The following is a 22,942-nucleotide window of genomic DNA, read 5'->3' on the forward strand; positions in this document are numbered from 1 at the left end:
AGAGGAAGATCTCCTGTCTGGCCCCTGAAGTGCCATGCATTTGGAGTGACTAGAGAAGGATGTGCTGCAGCAGGGACTGAATTTTCACACATCCCTCCCTGCAGGAAGCTGCCCCGTGCTACTGGACTCTGGGAACATAAAACATCCAGTTTAGTTTTCACTGATTGTGAGTTCCAAACCTTTGCAGAGGGAGCAACTTATGCAGGAAGATCAGCGTGCCTGGGAAATATCCCATGACATGTTGGCTGGTGCATCTTCCTTAAACTCAGGTTTAAATCTTTGGATGTAATAGGAGTACAGTCAGATGCTTTGAAATTGCTGGAAAACAGATTTTGATTTTTAGTTTAAATATATACAAACCAAAGAATAGAACTATTTTTTCATCTTACCTTAAGGTACAACAGGTTTACCAAAGTCTTAATGTCCCTATGCTTGTGATGCACAGTAGCCATCAAGCCAGCTGCTGAATTATTTCCTTATAAGATCATTTAACTTCAAAACTTCATATTATACAGGTCACGTGCTCTGGTGATATTCAGAAGGGAATTGTCACTTTCAGACAACTAATATCAGTCATTCTTCTATCTATATTTGGATTGCAGGCTCAGGAAAGTGTGATGGCAGTTATTAACTGCTCTCAAGAAATCCACTTGCAAGATGGATTTATTTCTTGATTAATGATGGAGATTATTCAAGTATTAATTCCAGTTTTTTATATCGCAAACTTGATATCATCCTTGTTCTCTCCACCCTTAAAATTACTATGATTACTCTAATTGTTAGAAAGCTATTATTTGATTCAGATTTGCAAAGTAATTATCAGCTAGTAGCACATCTGCCATTTCTCACTAAATTTTGGTATGTATTGTTGTATCTCAATTAACAAAAGATCTACTAACTGAAGCATTGCTGTATGAATTCTAGTAAGGCTTTCAAGCATGACATAAATTTTGTCCTGATTGATTCTGACTCTTACTGTGTGCTGTTTAATTTGTTGCTTTGCATTTCAGAATTGTCTGTGAACCTGGTGCTTGATGTTTTAAACAATGATTTCTTCATCTGCCGCAATCAGATGTACATCTAGAGGTTTTAACTGATAGAGTATCCTTTATGACATTATTTCCACTTCTGCTTCATGAGTTGTATTCTCATTACCTTTTTTCTTTGATTGTATCACAGGCTACATGGATTAAACAGAATTACAGTTTTTAATCTCATCTTTGAGTTAGTACTACTAACATGATGGGATAATCATTTGTACATATCTAGCCTTTCTGTCATGAATATGAGGAGCAGCAAAGGCAGCCAATACACCAGCTATTAATACTGGAGCATCATTGATGTGATTTTTACACCCACTGTACTTGCTATATAGATTTTTCAAGTCGTTGCAAAGTTATACCATTTAAAGATGAGATTTTGAGCACTCATAAATATGCACAAGTGCTTGTGTGCACACCCAAACACACATACTTCAAATGTCTGAAAACATTTCTGTATTAGATAAACAATCTCAACAGTCTACTTTTGAGCTGCTTAAAATGTTTCCTGTACTGAAATATACTTAGTACAGTGCATGTGCAACATTGCTGAGCTAACACTGTAAACTCTTCTGAATGACCTTTTTAAGAAACTATTATTGAGTCAAATTTACTATAGGTTGAGCTAAGGAATCTATCAGGCACACAGGAAAATTAGTGCAGTATTGTTTTATGATAGAAATAGTCTGCAAGCCTCAATTTTTACTTACTTTATGTTCTGTTGCTTCCAATGAAATTAGTCCTTTTTTCATGGCTTTTGATATAATCAGTATCAGCAGCTATAGCTTCTTCCTATATTGTTCTTTCAGGAGTTAAAGTCTTATTGCAGTATGTTGACATAAGTGTCATTTTTTCTGTGGTGAACTGGGAATACTGGGATCCAGAGTTCTCTGACTGTTAGCTGAGCCATACATAAGAAGGTAGCACAGTAGGGCCACAGGAAAACTTGAAGTGGGAAATTCAGATTGGAATTAAAGACAACAAAGGAACACAGAAACAGAAAGACAGAGGAAATGCTGAAGGAGCATGAGGAGAATGAAAGGCTGACACAATTAGTGCTGATGATCAGATCCTTAGTTGTAATGGGGAACAGAGAGACACAGAGGAGTCATTCAGGGACATCATATCTAATGTCCTATTAAACATTTAGGACATTTTAGTCTGTGTAAATACAGACTAAAAGAGTTTTAAAGGTCTCAGGAGAGTCTGACCTCCAACTTTTTTAGTCACATCATCTATGCCAACATATCACCAGAGCAAGGTGGTCTGTGGCTTCTATGGTGACTTGCAACCATTTCATTAGCCTCTTCCAGGACATTTCTCACATGATGGGATGTGCCTGGTTGGGAGTCAGTATTGGCAAAAAGGTTCAAAACTTGGTCTATGGTACAAAAATTGTGTAGTTTGACTCATGTCTGTATGGTCCATTTGTCATGACACTACCCCTTACACAGAAATAATTAAATTTGTAAGTGATTATTGCTATTTTGTATGTAATATAAATAAGGAACAATTTTACTTTTTTTTTTTCCATATTTTTAACATACGCACATCAGATTATACCAACCTAGGAAGATCCTAATTAAAATTACACTTCCAAGAAATTAAAAGAATTAGCTACAGGAGGGCACACTTAAATCAATCAACTATATCTGTGTCCTTTATTGATCCCAAATCATTTCAGTGTGATTGGGACATTTTCACAATCTCATTTCCAATTACACCATCTCTCAAAGAAGCTTTGAGTGTTTCCCTTTTTTTCTTTTTTTCCCTCACGGTGTCACTACAGGCCAAACCTGACAAATTCTTTATGTATCCATGTACACTGGATGAGGCATTTCTGTTCTACTGGCTCCAAAGGTCAGCTTCTACAGCCTGTTCAGGGGGTACAAGACATGGATAACTGTTGGATGAGCATAAGTCAGTGTGCATAAGTGAGTTTTTAGAGGGCTTGTAGGCCTCCCTTTCTACAAAGCTTTCATTTGTGCCCTTGGACAGTGGCTATTTTCAATATGAAAGAGGACAAATCTCAGATTCAGAAGCCTTGCTGGGCAGCAAATGTATCAGAAATTTAAATGTATACTAACATTCTGTGCTTATCAGGCAGAGCTATCTTAAAACTTTAATTTTAGAATAAATATTTGTATAATCTGGTGAAGGTTAACTGCAAAGTTAGTGTTATTATCTGCCTTAAAATTGTTACCTGAATTAAAAGTTCTCATGTTCAGGGCCAGTTCTCTTAGTGCACCTCATTAGGCCATAGTTTATTTAAAATGTTAGCAAATGTTCAAAATTTTATTTAGTGCAAAAAGAAGATGAAAACAATTGACAGTTTTTATTTGTGAGAGCATATTTGATGTCCATCCCAGCTATTTATGTCATACACTGCCATTGCATCTGTGGACTCCTAAAGTAGATTGGCTGTAAAGAGATGACCTCTGTCTTATTTATGGGTATAACAGAGGATTATAGTGAAAATGCTAAAATTCTGTCTTCCTGACATTTTTAACAACCTTTCAGTTGGAAAATGCTGAGGTTGTCAACGTGCAGTTTTTAGATATTGTGTTCTTGTTGGATTTTCTGTAATTCAGCATCTGTAGCTGTTGGTTTTGCTTCTTAGGGAGTCACTTACACCATAAGTACTGCCTCATAAATTCCTGTACAAGCATGTAATTAATCTGTTTAATTTTCAAGAACATTTCTGTCTTCTCATTAAATGGTAATTTCCTGTATCAGAAATCCAATGTCCTCTCTAATTGGAGGATTATATTTCAAGATCAGAATATTATTTATTTTTCTGTGCTAAGTATTTGGGGATTTAGAATTCAGGTAAAATATACAACCTGATTTTTTTTTTTCTTATTTCTTTGAAGTTTTTACTTCAAGTTGTTTTCAAATTAGTACTTTGACATTTTCATCACAAAATGACATATTAACCCTACTCCTTCAGCTGAAAATAAAAAAAAACCCATTATTAAGATTGCAATGTCAGGCTTTCAGGCACTAGGGCAGAGGAAAAATGGCATCTTGTCTAAATAATGTATTCATAACTTGGCCCTTACCTCAGTTGAAAGCATTAAAATATTGCCTGTTGTTGTATGAAAAAATCTGGTGTTTTGCCATTTTTCATATTTCAGAGGTCCAAGGTGGACCTTTTTTCTATAGTAATTAAAATAATGCAATGATGGGTATTGTTTGTCAAATAACTTCAAATTATATTGGGGTTTACAGGAAGAAATAGTGTTTGCTATTTTATAGCAGTTGCATCTTGCCTTGGAGATATGGATTTGCCTCCATCTGCTGCAGGACAAGTTATCAAAATCAAACTTATCAAGATGGTCACTTGTTTCCACATTGCTATGTGTCGTGGGAGGATTCTGAACACTCAGACTGAAAAGCCAGGGCAATGGGAGCTCAGCTGCTGGGCTTTGATAACAAAAAGTGCTGCACAGTGATGTCACAAACCTGATGTCCAAAGTGGATGTGTACAGTTGACCTCAGACTGTTAGGTCTGTGCTTCAAGATGTTCCTCATCTCTCAGGTTCTTGTGGAAATAAATTATATTATGGCTTCAAAGGCTAATAATACATTAGTGATTGGGTAATTTTGTCTTCAGAGCAGTGTTTGAACTGTGCACATTTGGAAAGCAATGGATACCCACTGAATGATTAGGACAAATAATATAGTTGCTTATTACTTGAAAAGAATCCTCCTCTACTATGGCATGCAGTTGGTGTACAAACAACAAAAAGTTAAAACACATTGAATAAAACAAAAAACATAATAAAGTATATGGACAGCTACATAATCATAGTGGAAATATCTAAGATGTGAGTTCTCAATCTATGGTATGTGCATCACTCGTGGTATGAAAACTATTTCAAAGTGGTATTCAAATAAAATCTGAGCATCTGAGCAGAAGAATGTCTCCTTCATATGATTTACTATTATTTAATTCCCACAGGAAACTGGAACAAAGGTCTGGAAGTGTAAGTAAGGACTGGTGCATGCCGCATTTCCACCATCACCACTAATCTGGTAAAATATAGTTCTTTTCCCAAGCAACTAAAATGGTTGCTTCAGGCATAAAGGAAAACCTGGGAAGTGATAGGTCACAACAGCTCAAGCAGTGTGTCATGTACACTGTAATACCCTTCTCCAGCTCTTACTTAGCAGGGAAGATGAAGGTAAATGACATTGTGTCATTCTGGGAATATCCTCACGTGTATTTCACAAGCTTTTGCCAAGTAAGCCCAGTGAGAACAAACAGGAGTATCTTGTTCTGTTGTGTAATTTTAAAGTAATTCGCCGACAGCTAAACAACTGTGAATATTGGATTTTATCCAATACATAATCTATAGCAGTCAAAGACTTTTCCCACCTACTACTCATCAAACCCGCCCTGACTCTTCTCCATACCTTTCATTCTCATCTGGTTATAATTGCCGGGCAGTCACAATTTGTGTTCCTTGGGCTTCTCACAGCTCCTTGATCAACATGTCTGAGCTCTTTGTCCCAACTCCAGTTATCTCTGTTTCCTCTAGCCAGTCTCCCTATCCCACCTCCATCCCTCCTTCCCCACCTTTGTCCAGTTCTCAGGTTTTGTCTGCATGCACTGTCCACCTATGACTGAGGCACTACAGTGCCTTCATCTGCATTTTCTGTGAGCAAGTGTGTGAAAAGAAGTTCTCCTAGTTTTATAATTTAGCATAGCTATTTTTTTTCACAATAATGCTTGTTACACTTCCTAAGTTTCTGCTACCATGAGGTTGCTGGATAAATACATTTTAAAAATGTATTTTAGTGAGCACTTTATAACATCATACACTCTGTAGTTATGTACATAAGTGTGACTATGTAAACTAAAAATATAGTATAGGCTTAAGCAATAGGTGAAAATTTCTGAAAAATGAAAATTTCGTAAATGGATTATACCCAGCTAATGGGTAAACTTGTGATTAGCTGTTGCCTTTAAGTAATCATTTAAGTAGGTTCATTACTATGTGGTTGTGCATTTAAAAAGCATATTTGAACTAAAAGACATATTTTAGAAAATATTGCAGTCCTATTTCACTTTGAATATTTATTAATATGTATTGTTATTCAAACAAGTATACAGCTTAACAGTTAAATATATATAATGTACAGAGATTTTTTTTGATCAATACAATGCATCAGAATTAATAGTGCAGGTTGAGTACTAACCAATGTATCATATTAAATGAGTAGAAGAATAATTTAGTATTGCCAGCAGTATGGGAGGTGACAAGTATAATTTCAAAGACATTCTCAAATGACAAAGGAAAAAATTCTTGATCATTCCTATTCAATATAATGTAAAAGTAAATATATGGTTGTACATATTTGAATATATAGTTATAAATACACATACATGTGTATTAATTTGAATCCAATAGAGCAGTAGTATACAGTAATATGATTAATACAGAACAATTTAAAAATCATTTCATTGGGCAGTCAGTGGGAATTGATTTGCTTTTATACTGAAGTAATCTATGCCTGGCCATTGACTAGCAGAATTATTAAAAATTCATTGTTGTGAATTGGTTTCAAAGTCAATACACTTAGGTAATAATCATGGATAATCAGTAAGCAAGCTTTTTAATAAGCAGCCTATATAAGTAAGCAAGCTTTTCTGCTGTCTTTAAATATATACAGAAGTTAAAAATTGTGCAACATGTATATAATATCTTGACTTATTATAGCTTGAGTCCCAATCTGCCTGTGAAGTTATTCAAGCACTTCAAATACTTCCTAGTACTTACAGATGTGTCTGAATGCTTCACTTTGGTGCTGTTTTTGAGAAAAGAATAAAAGGGAGTTAGGTAAACCTGGCTGAATATTTAGGAAAATATTCTGCTGCATAACTGAAGTGGCAGGAGATCCATTAAACCAGTCCCCAGAAGTGCTGTGGGGTTTATCAGTCTGTAACTGAGGTGAAAACTTCCCCATGATTAAGTGACTGTTTAAATTCCACTTTTGGTATTCATGCACAAACTGCAGTCTGTCAGCATAAAGAAGTTTCCACAGCGGTTCCAGAAAATGTGTTTGGTAAAGCAAATTTGGTGCTGAACAGGAGGGATAGTGTCCCCACGGTGTGAAATAATTCACAGCAAGGCAATGCTCTGCCTCCTTTTGGTGCCCTCGCTTTCGTGACCTTCGATGTTGCCTGAAGTCCCCGTGAACAAAGTCATTTAGGTTTGATGGGTGAATACTCCAGTAGTTTCCTTTGCCATCCTCACATCTTCCCACCTTGATGAAACAATCATTTAGTGAAAGGTTGTGCCTTACACTGTTCCTCCAACCTCGACCTTTGTTCCTGTAAAAAGGAAAATTATCTTCAATATATTTGTAGATAGCAGCTAAATTCAGTTTATTTGTGGGGGAAGAAAGTATCGCCTTTGCAATCAAAGCTATGTATGACAGAGGTGGTTTATCCAGAAATCTTCCTTCATCCACAGTCACAGGAAGAACCTTTTTGGCATGTATGTGAGAGCTGGGATTTCGGGGTGGAGTCACTTGAGGCAGTTTTTCTTCTTCTCCTACTGTACAGATGTCTAGACTTCCTTCATTGTTCTCAGAAGAGTCTTCACTCATTATAGCAGCCTAAAATCCAGCATTTATTTTAAGCGTTCTGATATTTTACTGCAAGTAGCCAGTTCAATAATTGGTCCACTGAATATAACCAGCAGGAGAAAAGAAAGTTGGACTTCAACTGTGCTGCTCTCACGTACCCAGATTTCTATTTTATACTCTGTTAAGTCAACATCCTTAACAACGAAAACTGAACTGCCTATGTTTGCAAAAGTCAAGGTGCAAGTCCTAGCTGAATGAAAAAAAAACCCAAAATAATTATACTATGTTAAGTGTGAAGATAAACAGACCATGACGTTAGCCTCTCACTTCATTATAATCTGAGAAAACACCCTTCAGTGTTCCCCATTGAAACATAATGATTAATGAGAAATTTATGGTGCCTAGATAGAGTTGCGAAAGGATCAGACTTTCCAGTGATATGCAGAACAAACTGAAACCAACTTGTTGGTTCCTGTGTTCTACACTTAGTCAAACATGTTGTATTTAGTACAATAAACATTTGTTTTACCTGCTAATAGAAAGTACTGTGTGAAAGGAAACTACCTATCAAATTTCGTAGCTGCAGTGTAGCTATTCTTGGTGAAATGGAATTAAAGCGAAAAAAAAAAACTAAACACAAGTTGCTCCCCTTTTTTTCTTATTAACTCTCTGATAGCAACTAGCTTTCTTGCTGAGGATGCAAGTGACCAGTCCTGCCAACCCAAGAAACCGCTGGAGGGAGCAATTACCGCTCAGAGTCAGAGGGTTCTGTTCTCTGTCACCCCCAAAGCACAAACTGGCACTTGAACTTTGACATGGCCCTCAGCCTCCTGGGGTCTGACACTGTTAAGGAAAAGACAATCATCTCATCTTGGAAAAGGTTGCCCTGAGAAGCTGTGTATTCTCCCTCCCCTTAAGTATTCAAGGCCAGGTTGGACTGGGTTCTGAGCACTGTGGTCTAGTGGAAGGTGTCCCTGCCCATGGCAGTGGGTTTGGAACCCCAAACCTTTCCATGATTCAATGATTCTATGATGTCATGAGATTAGTCTAGGAATGTTATTAAATATGTTGAAATATATTCTAAAGCAAAATGAAACAACATGGAGGAAGTTTTGAAAGAGGATGTATCTTCTTTTGGGTCACTTTCGATGTCCAAAATATATATTATCACATGAGGTCTGTGTTTTGAGGTATCAACAATGTCATCAAAGATTCAACTTTAGAAGGCTGAAGTTGATGCTGCTGTTCAGGCTCTTTTGGGTCCTGAACATAACCCTTGGTTTCTCCTTTCAGATGCTAGTTCTGTCAAAGAGAGAGGGACATTAGGCTATCTGTTAAAGTGATCCCTATCCTCATGGTCTTGAAGTTCATCAGTTCTTAACTGATCATCTTGATTGGGCCCCTGTAAGTCGTGTCTCAGGGTTTCAAATTGACCAAGCAATGTTTCAGTTGGTTTTTAGATTAGAAAACAAGACTCATAATGCAACACTACAGGTCACATGGGTTATCTCATATTTCTGTGCCAGAGTAGAATTGCCACCTGCTTGCTTGCAAGATTTAATAGAACACTTTTCAAGTAATCATTGTGGATAGGGTGTACCTGGTATTTTAACAGCCTTGGCTGTTCAAAAATCCTAGTGATAACATGATGAGCTATTTAACACATTTTTTTTCTTGGTCTTCAGTCTCAGCAATCATTTATTTTGAAGGCATTCATTTGACCTGCTCTATCTCTACAAGAAATTGCCTTCCTGGAACATCCTAAAGTTGCCATCATTTTTCTGATACTGGTAGTTTTTCATAACCTTCTGATGACTAATTTACCCAGTTTTTTCTCCTCCTCTCTTATTTGCAGCTGAATGGTTGTCAAGTCATAGCAGAAATTATTGAGATTATCTCTGAAATGTGTGATCTGGCATGTTAGACTATTTATTAAAATCATGCCATTTCTGTTGTTTCAACTTTAAGCAGGTTATACCTAAAGGGGTTCCTACAATAATAATATAAAAAACTTGATTTTGATTCAGAATACCAGATTCTCTATATTAGGGTATTTCTACTGAAATTTGTGTTTTTATGAAACACTGCAGTTGTAGACTAGAGAATGAATGCTGCTCACTGTGACTAGGATTGCAACTTCCTTTCCCCATAGCTCCAAGAAAGAAACACAGAATCAAGCACATATTCTTCTATTTTAGTAATGACTTTGTAAATTGAAGGATTGTAAAGAAGGACAAGGCACAGAATGCAGATTTTGAGTGCCTAAACATATACAAATTAAATTAAGAATAAGGAAAACAATATTTATTAGAGTTTTCAATTTTAAGTAGAGGCTTTCAGAAACTGAGGAGACTGAAGATATTAAAAGAAACCAGTCTGAAGAATTAGAAATTTAAATGCAGTAAATGCCCAAAAGTCAAATGCACGATACTTGAACTCAAATCCTATAAAAGAAAAATTGTGTTGAAAGAGCTCCATATCTGAACAGATGAACAGGTCTTTCAGTAAGTGAAGGAAGATCCTACAGGGAATGAAAGACCAAAAGGGTGAGCAAAAACCCTTACATTTGGAAGAGCTGCATCTCCAAGATCACAGTTTTTGGTTTTCAGATAGGCCACCAAGGAAAATATTAATCCCAAACTCCTGAGTGTCTTGCTTGTTTCTTCTTTCTGCACATTATTTCTGACGTTAGCTTTTATTTTCCTCTGAGTCTTATCATTCAAGATGAAAATTCCTCCCTTTGCCCAAAACAAGATCCCAGCTAAAAAAATAAGACAAGTTCCCTGTTTTATCCTTATTCTTTGTGGAACCCTCTTGCCACTGTTTGAACTGTTTGCAAAGCTCCTACATTAGAGGAACAAACTTCACTCACTCAATGTCCAGTTTTATCTGAAAAGAAGAATGAGAGACAGGGACAGCATACTGTGTATTCTTACTATGCAGGCTTTTTCCAACCTGAGGAAGCACATACCTCTTCAAATGTCTGCACACACCTTACTAAAGCATCATTTTTGTTGCCACATTCTCTTCAAAGCTGCTAAAACACTGTATGGTTAGAAATCTGAGATTTCCCACAAAGCACCATAAAAAGAAGGGGCTGGCTTTATCAGCCAGACTAGTTAAACAGTTTATCCTGTAAATTTGTCAATAAATGATGTATTCTTGAAAAGATGAATGAGGATAAAAGAGCGTTTGGAAATTCTGTTTCAGTAATGTAATCTGTTCTGAATTTTCACTGTATAATTTTCACGGTTTTTTCCTCTCCCCTTAATTTAGATTAAAGAGAGTTTTTTCAATGTCTTAGTATTGATTGTATGAATCCAGGGTATCCTCTTATAATAGTTCTAATGTTTCTTTTTCTATACATATATTTACAAAGCCTGCAATTTTTCTTCTTGGTACTGTGAAAACAAGCACATGTTTTAGGGAGTGGTCTAGTTTCTACTTCAGGTCACAGAGTAGACCAATTGCAGTCATAGGAGAAACTTTTGTTAAGTCTGACAGTGCATACAATCTGTAACAAAGAGCAGAAAACAATTGAGGGCAGCCTTTGTCCTCACTCAGCCTTTATTACTAAAATTTAACTACAGTCATATGGGATTTAGAAATAAAATATTGCCTAAGTGTAACACTGTCTTTTCTTTCTTAGCTTGACATGCTTTAATGTAGAATTAAAGAATTAATCGTTTTTTGAAAATACCTCTCAAAATATGCCATCAATGTTTCTTTCTAAAGTATATAACCTTTAAAATATTTCTTCTACCTCTGGTTCAGCATTTTTGACCATTCATCAGTCAGCTAGAACAGCGTTCTTTGCAAGGAGAAAATGTATTTATGCCTTTTCCTAATAGATTTATTTAATAGCCATACAGAAGATAATACATCTCATACCATTTGCTAAAGAAGTGCAGTTTTCTAGGGCACTGGGGAATACACTGCTAGGAAGCCAAGTGGAACCAGATTTTATACTGCTCATCTTTAGTCCATGCTTAAGACATAATTGTTTTCAACTTGTTGCAAAGGTATAACTTCTTCCAGTTAAGGCAAAGAAAAAACAACTGGTCAGTGCTGATAATAGATATGACAAAAACATTTGACTATAGTCTTTGTTGCTCTCTTGAGTGTTTAATTAGTTCCAAAGCCTGCTAATTCTGTAACGTTTTTCCCTCTAATGTTTACTATGCTGTTCAATAGAGCAGCTAACCCATGTAGAGCTGTCTTATTTTCTACACATTTTTAATTCTATCTCTTGTTTCCACTGTTATTTAAACCATGTTTAAGGACACCTGGAAACTGTTTGTCTTGATTCAACATTTGTTTTTGATGTGTTCAGAGGAATGAGGCTACAGTAAAGTCATTAAAGAAGTTGTTGCATTAAACTTTCTAAAATGACCTGCTGCTGTTATACTTTGAAAGAAAGTAGCTACTCTGTTGCCTGATTTAGCAGGAAATTTAGAAGTAAATACCATTTACTCCTAAAATGGTATTTTAGGACACCATTTTAAAAGATGCAGAGAACAAATTATATTTTTTCATTATATTATTTTTACAGTGTTAATGCAATCTTTATATGTATATGTATGCTTGATTTGGTGCAACTGTCTCTGCATATTTTGATAAAAACATGTGGACTTCTGTGAAAAGTTTAATTCAGTGCAAACTGTTCAGACAAGAACTAAATTAAATGGAGAACATCTTCTACACTGAAGAAGATGAAGCTTGTAGATAGGACAATATTTTCAACTAGAGTATGGTCTCCCTCTGTTCCCAGTTGTGCTTGTTGGTCTCCCTCCTTACAACCATTGGTATTTCTTTCTTGTATAAAGGCAAAATCTTTTCCCTCTTTCATATTATTTCTTATACACCATTTTTCTGTTTCCTTTTTTAATTGCCCTTACTAAGTATATGCTCTTTCTCTAACTAGGTAATGGCACGAGACTGGAGACTTTGTCTGTCAGTGATCACTTGGATGCCAATCACTTAGACCTTTTCTCACCTTTTCTTCCCATCTCCCATATTTTTTTACACCCAGGACAGAAGTAAAAGATTTGAACAGAGTGAAAGGCAAAATGAATAGAGAGGTACAGAATAATATCCATTAATTAATGTCACTGAGAGTAATTGATTAAAAAAAAATATGTCTTTTAATATGCCTTTGTTTTCAGAACATTCTGCAACCTATCCTTCCTTCCTAAGCAGTCCTTGTCCCAGCATAATGGAATGCAGTGATTTGTTTGTTAGCTTGGGCATAATATCTAGTCTAATAGCTGCTGAAGCCTCTGGAAAGGTTCTTCCTAACTGAATTAGTGCTGGACTGGGCCAAGACAAATCACTGTTTGGTTTCAGCAAGCATTAAGAATAGAAAAAATTGCAACAACATTAATCAATAAATCAAAACTCTCTTTAACTAGTTTTTAACCTATTTTCATGCAGTTTAGATGCAAAACTAGTTTCCACAAGTTTTCTTTTTATTAAAAAATACAGCATTGTAAAGCACTCAAAGTCAGTAACATTCCTGGAGTGTAGGAGTTCTGTAGTTTATGGTGAAAAGCTATTTTTAAAATCCCTTCTGATATTCCTTTTTCTCAAAGTATGATTAGGGAATTAGGAATGTTTTTGCAATGGCAGGTGGGATGGCTATTGAAGGGTTTTGATGGAGCATTGGTAAAACCTGGAGATGTTCTCATGGTGTGGAGGGGATGCTTCATCAGAAAAGGTGATTTGTGGTAAGATGCTGTTTACCTTATTGTCTGGAAATAGATGTGCTCAGATAAGCTTTAAAGTTACCAGTGAAACTACAACAGCAGGAGGAAGTATTCAAAGTGTCCTAAATGAAGAATTAGGTTTCTAAACTGTACTGAAATATGTGATGATGTACTAATCCTGTCAGTCTCTGGCATGGTCAATTTCAAGATAGTCTTGCTATATATCTTAATTTGTACCGTACTATTAGATTACAGTGTTGGCTTATCCTTTGATATAGGCAAGGGAAATAGGTAACATTAAATTATGTGATGGAAAAAGGTGACATTTTGAGATCAAGATCTTTGTTCTATAAAGACTGAATCTTTCTATGCATGGAGTGCCATGAAAGTGAAAGTCAAATGCTATCTGAATAAGTTGGTTAAGAAGCCACTGTTTCATTTCATGTCATGGGAAGATGTCCTGCACAAAGGTTGAACACGTGTTAAGAAGTTTAGTTCTTTCTTCCTCCTGTTTATAGCTGTGTGAAACAGGTTTGTGTTTCAGAGCTGGCTGCTAAAGGTAATTCTTTCAGTTGCTTTTCTCTCCATTTGCCTGTATGATGCTAAATGCAGTTTAGGACAAGATAATTTCATAATCTAATTAATGGTGAGCTCAAGCCATATTTACAATGGGACATTACAAGTTCATTTCCAGTGTACTTACCTCAATGTTTTATTGCATTCCTGGTTCATTGAAGTGGTGATTGCCACTTCTTAGCTACAAGAAGCTGGCATAGTCCTAGCATCTGGTTCATTGGGTCAGCATGGTATAAAGTTGGGGCAGAATGTGACATCGCATTTTATCTGAAAATATTGCAAAAATGGCCTTGAAAGTATATATAGGAATATTTTATCAATATAGAAACATTTTACATTATGAAGTATACATCCTAATCAGAGAAGAATAGCTCCACATTAGTGCAATACAATGATTTTCTTGTGCGACATAAGTTGATCATCTTAAAATAGCTCTGTGCAATTTAACTATGCATAGAAGACAGTTTTTAAATGCTGTTCTTCTTCTTCTTAGCACATAGAGGCACATAAAAATAGGGAATACAAAATTTCAAATGTATCACCAAAACTGTAACATCTAATACTGTCAGATGGAGAAAGGCCAACATAGCTCACACACCATAGCATCTATTAATAGACCTGACTCCCTTTTGCAATGTCAACTGTAACATTAATCCTTGTTTTAAATCATAGTAGCTCAAATAGCAGCTGCTACTAGTTGTACAGCTCTCTTTCAGTTTATATCAGAGAGCCCAATGGAGTCTTTTGAAGGACCTCGTCAGGTTAACAGGGCTAACTTACTACGAGTCCCCACTGGAAATGATTGCACTTCAGACGATGAAGATGATAATATTGACATCAAACTTCGTTTCTCCCCATGTCCCCGAAGAAGGAATTCTTCAGCTTCAGAGGAAGAGGAGGCAGATACTCCCACCAACATCTCAAGAAAAGTTTCATTTGCTGATGCATTTGGGTTTGATCTTGTGTCTGTTAAAGAGTTTGATATCTGGGAATTTCCTAATACAGGACAAGAAAATTACATAGAAGATGAAGTTTTCCCTCAGGATGAATATTTTTTCTCCCAGCAGTTTACATTACCTGCTTCTCAAGAAGAACTTTTACAAAAAGTGCGAGAGCAGAAAGTAGTGTTGGAGTCAGTCCTGCTTATGCCTGGGATTACCTGTATGAACGGCATTATACGAGTCCTCAATGTATCCTTTGAAAAGCAGGTGTATGTTCGAATGACATTGAATAACTGGCTCAGTTACTATGACATCCTCGCAGAGTTCATGCCTAATTCTTGTGGTAGTGAAACAGATCAGTTTTGCTTTAAGATTTCTTTGGTGCCTCCTTTCCAGAAAGATGGAATTAAAGTGGAATTCTGTATCCGCTACGAGACATCAGTTGGTATCTTCTGGGCAAACAATGATGACAAAAATTACACACTGATTTGTCACAAGAAAGAAACTGTGTCCAAGGTGGATAATAAATCCCAGAAAGAGGTTACAGATAGGAGTCTTAAAGGCTGCTTAAAGACAACACAAAGCAGGTGAGGTTACACCCTAATTTTTGGTAATTTAGAATATAGCTGGCTAATTATGACTTTCTATGTGTGCTTACTTGAGTCAAGATGGCCCATGTTATTTTCTTCTATTTTACTTTTTTTTTTTTGTAAATGAAAAGTTAGACCAAGACTTGTTTTCAGTAAAGTGTTTGTATATATCAGCCAGTGATTTTCTGCAGACAGATTAGTTGAGATCATAATTTTATGCATGGCATTAGTTTGAAAAGTAGTGTGAGGCTCTATAAACCCTCTATGCAATGTCTACCAATTCTGATCTCTGTAGGATACAAACCGAACTGACATCAATGGGCTCGTTGTTCCAGACTAAGGTAGCTGTACAGTTAAAAGAATTTGCATCCACTTCCTTTGTAAGGCAACAAAAATTTAAAAGCAAAACAAAATCAGGGTTTTCACACCATTTATTTTATAGTTCTTTCTCTACATGCAATTATTAAATCAGAAATGGCACTGGTGGTTCCTGAAGCAGAAGTGGATAACTTAGGGAAGAATCCAGCAATTAAAATAGCTGGCACAAATCTTTTCTGCAAGTTGTTGGGCTATTCTACAAGTTGGGCATTAGGGCTACAATTCCTTTTCCCTGCCACTGGCTCATGCTTCTGTTTCACAAATGGTGAAATGTAGTATGTTTTATAAGGCAGAATCGGTAATATATTAAAGAAAAAATGTACAGAATTTATCTTCTATATACTATACTGTTCTGATTAAATATAGACAAGTAAGTGTTAATTATAAAGTGGCAGTTGTTAACTCATACTTTAATCACATATAAAGAGAGACACTTAAGAATAGTCACTTCAGTTTTCCTAAGGTTTTTAACTATGTTCTTTCTCTTAGCAAAACAATGCTGCATGCAAAAATCTAATTCTCATTTATTTTCCTCCCCAAATTTATTATAAATCAGTTGGACTTCTGCAGAATTAATTCTGTATTTTATCTGTAATGTCCTTTGCGATACTTGGATGCCAGAACTAATTTAATTTTGGGTTTTGGAATTTATGTTGGGGTTTTAGTTCCTATACTCTTTTCAAATAAGACAGTGCTGTTTGATTTTGCTGGTGCTCTTCCACTGGACTGAAATGGTAGGGTAGGGGGAACAGAACTGCAGTAGTGGTGGGAGCTTAAGGAACAGGGAGACAGCCAGGGTTTCCTCTGTGCCAAACCTTCGTTCCCCAAGCCAGACTTGCTGTGCTGGGAACTTCTGCCAGCCCTAATCACACATTAGCCCTGTGAGGAGAGGTGCACAGTATGGCTTAGTGCTTGTATCAACATCACGGGGTAGGAGCCACCCTAAGGCTAGCCCAAGGTCTGCCTCATAGCCAGTCCACAAAGCTCTCCTGACAAGTGTCCTTGGGGCCAGCTCTAGAGCCCTCATGATGATACTTCCATGAAGGAACATCCCATTATGTCAGAGCAGAGGGAACAATGCTTTTACATGTCCTGTGATGAATTCCTGACATTTGTGTCTGGTTTTGTACATAATTTCTGTGTTTTAAGGAGTGTCACATGACCCGTTCTGGATAAGTAAGATAGCCTGAGATACCCTGCAGAAAGGCTGTGATATCAAACACCACAGGCATGTGCAGGCAGTATGACTCCAGCCTGAGCTGAGGTAGCCCACAAGGAGCAGATGATGGTCATGGAGAGCTAAGTCTCAATTTAGTGAGTCCTGGGCTTCCAGATGGTTTCAGGAATAACCTGAAAATTTAGGCACCATTGACATCTAAGGTCAAATGACTCCTACAGGTTTAATTCCCGAAAGTTTCTCATGACATGCATAGTGCTAGCAAAAGCTGTAGAAACTCCTTCTGGGGGATTTTCTTTTATATGGATATACTAAATGATTTATGTATAATTCAGACAGAGCTGTTTTAAAAAGCAGGAAAGGAGATAACGTGTCTTCTCAATATAAAATTATTTTGTCTCTAATCAGACATTATTTATCTGATTACTTTGTCTCCCTCTGTGTTAGACTGAAGAGGAATGCATATGTGTGCATGTGTTTATACATACATGTATATGTATGTATGTATACATTTATGTGTATATTTGTTCATACAGACACACATATACACGTGTATGTTTAAAATATTTAAACCAAAGTCATCAGATTCTTGTCTACATTAGGATCCACTACACATTTCTGTCAAACAATTAACAACTGTGCACTTTCAAGACTCTCTTTAGTGGCAGAAAAATGTACAGAGACCTTACAGTAAATGCAAAAATGAGCTGCCAGTATCTTTGGAATATTGTTTCAGTGGTCACCAAGGCTTCTGAAAGGCAGTTCTGGCAGTATGTAATCCAGGACTACTTTTATGCTACAGGGACTTTGAATTCACAGGAGTCACAGCTTTTGCCAGTGTAAATGAGGTCAGCATCAGGGTCTTTTGTTTCAAAAGAACTAAGATGCCAACTTCCATTGCTCACTTGTTTTTCAAAATGTCTTTGTACATGTTGCCCCTTTGAGTGAGGAGGAACACCCTGCAGACATCTGCAAAAGTACCTCATTATTCTCCTTCAGACCCTCATTAAAACTCCTTTGCTTTGATATCCTGAAAAAAGCACAAGAAAAACAAACCCCCCAAAACTGGCAAAGTGAGGCTGCTGATGTGCTGTTACTCCTTCATCTCACGTTGAGCAGTGCTGTCCATTCACCAGCTCTCCTCCACCAGCCCATCGCACGCTCTCTCTCTCCCTCCTCTTGCTTCTAGTTTGGATGATAAACTCTGCAGCATTTATATGTGCTATGCTGGCTGGTTATAGAACATTCAGCAAAGTGGGGGAGCCCTCGAACATAACCAGCTTGTCCTTGGAGTTGCAGCATTGCAAATAGATAGAAATTAAAGCAATTTTATCTATGATTCTCACAATAAAGTGACAGGTAGAGAACATTGCTATCCATACCCATGAGTTGGACATCTTAAATTAAAGATTTCTTTATAGCAATCTGAATAGACTCATTTAGGACTCGTTTTCAAATTTAGAAACATGTAATTTTTTGTTTTTATTTTTAAACTCTTGGCTCTGAGATATTTATACTTTCTCCTAAAATGTGCAATTTACCTCTGCAGTTAAAAAATAAGACAGGGAAGTATAATGGTTTTTAAGCAGAGAGTCTGATCCACTCTAGAGCATACTTGTGTGGCTCGTTAAATGTCATTGGCAAGGATTAGTCGTGTTAGTTAGGTGAAAGGAATAACATTCACTTTCAGAGGAAGTTACTGGAGAAACACAATAATATGACCATTTCAAGTTACCCTTAAGAACATGATCCAGGACTAAGATGAGTGAATAAGGCTAATAGGCTGATTTCTGACACCATTATTAAGAAATAAATTATAAAAATGAACTTAACCCTCAAAAGTTGCACCTGAAAAAAAATTATAGTAAAAAGCAGAACTGCATCAAATAATTAATGCTGAAAACTGCCTATATTTGGATATTTGGAACCTCATCACTTCAAAGTTTGCCTCTTCATTTCATGTTTCATTTACTTTTGCTTCCATGTCTAGGTATGAACAAATAGTTTTCTCTTAAAGTTTCAGAAAGTATTTGGTTCTAGCTATATTTTAACAATCTAAAATTATTTCCTCATAAACTTTAAGAATTTTTGTGGCTTTCAAAAGTCTTCAAAAGCTACACAGGGACAAAATACAGTTTGGAAAAATAATGTTTAAATTAATTAATTTGTGCTTGGGTCTATTTGAAAGTGTTTGCTTGACTTGTACATAGTCATAGATATACTTCAGGAGAAAAACTGACTCCTAAATTTGGAAGACTCACTGGAAGAGGAAAAGCTTCCACCAATAAACAGGCCTAATTTCCATCCTATTTATATAAATATGTACACATAAAATTTTTATTTATTTATATTTACAAGTCAGAAAAAATGTAAATTAATTGCATCAGCTCCACTCTTTTCTCTTTTTTTGACTCTCATGCTTTTGGGATATAGATAGTGATTCTGAACGTGAATTTTTCCCAGTCCTCAGATTTAGACCATGTGATTTTATTGTGAACACCAGGCTCCTGCATTGGTCTGATCAGACAGAAGGTGGTTGGCTGCTGCATGAGGCAGACTCCTGCAGATCATGCTGAAAGGTGCAGAGATAGAGTTATGGAAGCCATGTGCCCTGTCACTGGGGATGCTACATCCCATTTCTGTGCTTGGCCTTGGTTTGCCATCTGTCAAGAGCAAAAGTGACAGCACCAGGAAAGTGGCTGATAAGCATGAGAATTATTTTACGGAAGGGTATCGTGTTTGGACTCCTGTCCTCTGACAAGGAAGGAGAAGGCTAGTATTTTTGTCACAACTGTTAGTTATCCTCCCTTAGCTCTCTGAGCCCACAAACATATCACTCTGAACTGATGCACAAGTGTATCAGTGTGATCCCATTGATATCGATCCTATGCCTTTACTTTGTAATCGCTGAACTGTATCTTTTTTGATTAATAGTGCATCAATTCCTGTTCCTCCATGATGCCACTTTAAAACACCACAGATTAGGGTGATGGCTCTTACAAGAGCTGCCCTATGAGCACAATGAGAAAGAAGAGATTAAAACCCATGTCTGTGGGCTGCCAATGCCAGCTTTGACAGCATATATACTGAATGGTCTCTAAGAAATTGTCAGTGAGAAAATTTCCTCTGTGCATGAGTACCTTTCCTTCTTCAGCTGCTGATCATCTCCTTTCTGATGGGAGGCAAAGGAAGTAAAAGTTGCTGAAGACGCAGCTTGGCAGGACTGCGCTGTGCTCACTGCGCTCTGTCTTCCCAGGCAGATGGCAGACCAGTGCCTAGGTTGTGCTGAGAAATGCAGTTTTGCTCCTCCTGACCTTTCCCACAAGCTCATGATGTGATTAAAAAAAAAAAAAAAAAAAAAATCAAAGGCTTCTGACAAAGAGGTTTGGAAATAATCTCTCACTCACTTTGCTATGAAGAACAACTGTATCATTCCCATCTGGTCCATTTCAAATATGGCATTTAAATTACATTCACTTTTAATCCTTGTTCTTTTGATTGTGTGTCACCATAATCAGGAAGGGAAAAGAAGAGCAGGAAAGGTGTTAAAACACACGTCTTCTTTGTGTACCTCTGTTTAATCTCAAGGTTGTTTCTGGTATTTTAAGTCATGAGTTACATCTTGATCAGCATACAGATATGGGATTTGACTAAAGTTTATTGCTATTAATAGGAAGTGACTGCAGTCACTGTTTTTACCAGAGAGCAGCTGCTAGGGAAGCTATCCATTCACAGGGAGCCAGCTATTAGGAACACTCTCTCTCTGTGTTTAATGTGACTTAGTATTCCCAGACCTTCTCTTGCCTCCTGGTCATTGCCAGTCTTTCTCAGTTGTAGAATTAGGTAGGACTGGCACCAAAATAAGACTTTTCCACATACTTGAAGAACATGATTGTCAGGGACACAGGATAATTATTTAAGGTGCTCTAAAATATATTATTCAGACAAGTGGGATAAAAGCAAGCTGTGGAACTGAGTTTGACTCAGCATTAGGAATGCTTCTTAACAGCGACTCAAGGGTTATCTTTTGAGGAAATTGCTGCAGCCTTACTCTCCAAAGTAATTTAAAATAAGCTAAGATAAACCACTTGAAAAATATTCTATAGAGAACAATCCTACTTGGCCAGAAACTATGAGCAGAGGGTTTTTTTCTGTCTGTTTAATCATATTATTTCAAAATCTGGACATGTATACTGTTTGAAATATGAAACTTATTAAATACCCTGAAGATAGATATTTAGGTTAATGGCTTAAGTCTTTGAATGCTATCACAGAAGTGTTAAAGAAAGAGGTGGAAGATGTGGATAAGAATGGCATGCACAGACAAATAGACACATTCTTCCTGTACTTGTGGTCTCCTAATTGGAGCATACCTGAAAGCTGAAAACCTGTCACATTTTTGCTTTTGGTGGTAGTAAACTGTGCCACCCATTTGCCATCCATTTATTGCACTAGAAATATTTAAAGAAGCTTCTAAAACTTAAGGGAATGACACATGAAAATAACATGTTGTTGTACTGACAATCCTAGCATAATATTTACACTGGAATTGTGTTGTTGTACTGACAATCCTTTCATTTCCATGTTCTGCTTTAGAAACTGCTCTAACCAATGCTACAGAACAGAAATTTGTGTTCTATTGTGTGGGAAATATTGGTTGCTCCAAAACTTTTTCAGTTGTTTGTATGAAATCATATAAAACCAGTGCTCTGTAATCTGGGTGTCATTTCTCAGCCATGATAAGTACTTGTATTATCATGCATTGCTTGGCTTTACACTTGTAAGATTTTTTTCAGTTACTACAATTTTATCAGCTTATTTAAATATAGCAATACTGTAACACTGCTATGGCTGACTCTTAGAACTTTTAAATTCAGCAACTGGCTTGATCCTGCAAAAGGCGTAATAAAGAATTTAATGATCAGGAGTCTCACTGAACTTTGTAGAATTCTTCATGTGTAAAACTATCCTTGAATGTTAATATTTACAGGACCAGATGGTCTTTCAGATTGCTGGTTAAGGACCTTTGGAAAAATAGAAGTACATTGCTAAATGAACTCCTGTATGTTCAATGATTCTTTTGTTTAGGAAGGTATCTATTTTGCAAATTGAACCGGGCTGTAAATGGCCATTTCAATACTCTCTCCTGTCAACCATTCAGGTACTACAGTTCATAAATGTTCAGTTGGAAAAAAAAAAAATTGTTCCATTACACTCAACTTGACTTTGCTAAATGTTAGTCTTGAAAAGATGTTTAAAGTTAGTGCAACATTAGCTGAGAGCACTGGAGTCATATTTAATCATTGCAATGACTACCAGTGTCATCTGAGCTGTTTATTCTGATTATGAACTTTAAGCTGTGATCCAGTCCCAGCACCAAAACTCTGACATTGAAGCAATAGATTCAACTGCAGTGTAGGTCCAGAGAACCAATTGCCCATGGTATTTTTAATATAAAATGTGGATTATCTTCTTATCTACAAAAGGTGAGAAAAATGGTCCAAACAAATACTTTGAAAGTTAAATGAAGTCGCCACCTTAGGGCAAAGGAGAGGGTAAGACCTTTTAAACACTGTGGGAGAATGTTAGAAGTGGCTATTTGATCCCTAGACCTTCAGTGACACACACAAGAAGTATTAGTTGACATGCCAAAGCATAATAGGGGGCTTGGTTTTCTGAGTGTCTTTCCACTCTCCTCCTGGTTAGTGAAACCAGCTGATACTCTAACACTAAACCTGAAGATTTATTACTGCTGGTTAATAACTGTAGTCCTAAAGGGCACTGGGCTACACAATTGAGTGGGAACTAGGCAAAGCTGGCAGTTTTTTCTTACCTTGCACTTAGGTGCGCCAAGTGGATTGGCATTTATATTTTGTTTTGATGCAAAATTGTTTTCCCTGCAATAATATTTAGAGATGCTGGGTGATAAATGTAAGAT

The 22,942-nt window shown here is 36.7% G+C and overlaps 2 protein-coding genes across 3 annotated transcripts in view; one reads left to right on the forward strand and one right to left on the reverse strand.

The window, feature by feature from the left end:
• Positions 1-6,175: 6,175 nt before the first annotated feature.
• On the reverse strand, positions 6,176-21,520 carry LOC121344801 (forkhead box protein D3-like). 2 transcript variants are annotated; one of them, XM_041421035.1, is made up of 2 exons: positions 20,145-21,520; positions 6,176-7,380 (listed from the first exon to the last, which is right to left on the reverse strand). In XM_041421035.1, exons 1-2 carry the CDS (start codon positions 20,333-20,335, stop codon positions 6,816-6,818), a joined length of 756 nt encoding a protein of 251 aa, XP_041276969.1. In that variant the 5' UTR covers positions 20,336-21,520; the 3' UTR covers positions 6,176-6,815. The 2 variants fall into 2 exon arrangements, with proteins under 2 accessions (XP_041276969.1, XP_041276970.1); XM_041421036.1 differs by lacking the exon at positions 20,145-21,520 and adding an exon at positions 14,046-14,179.
• The window catches only part of PPP1R3A (protein phosphatase 1 regulatory subunit 3A), a 34,179-nt gene continuing 25,838 nt past the window's right edge, over positions 14,602-22,942 (forward strand). Inside the window, exon 1 of the mRNA XM_041421034.1 lies at positions 14,602-15,446. Coding sequence (XP_041276968.1) covers positions 14,653-15,446 — 794 coding nt within the window. The 5' untranslated portion in view covers positions 14,602-14,652. The remainder of the gene's footprint in view (positions 15,447-22,942) is intronic.

This window comes from Onychostruthus taczanowskii, unplaced genomic scaffold, assembly GCF_017590055.1.
Source record: "Onychostruthus taczanowskii isolate IOZ18803 unplaced genomic scaffold, ASM1759005v1 scaffold68, whole genome shotgun sequence".
NCBI classification, from domain to species: domain Eukaryota; kingdom Metazoa; phylum Chordata; class Aves; order Passeriformes; family Passeridae; genus Onychostruthus; species Onychostruthus taczanowskii.

What these genes read in the sequence shown, in the direction of transcription:
- LOC121344801 (XM_041421035.1), bottom strand. Translation starts at nt 20,335, where the DNA reads ATGAGCTTGTGGGAAAGGTCAGGAGGAGCAAAACTGCATTTCTCAGCA. An exon ending in CAGCAGCTGAAGAAGGAAAG is followed by an intron (nt 7,381 to 20,144) that starts GTACTCATGCAC and finishes TCCTTTTTACAG; the next exon opens with GAACAAAGGTCGAGGTTGGA.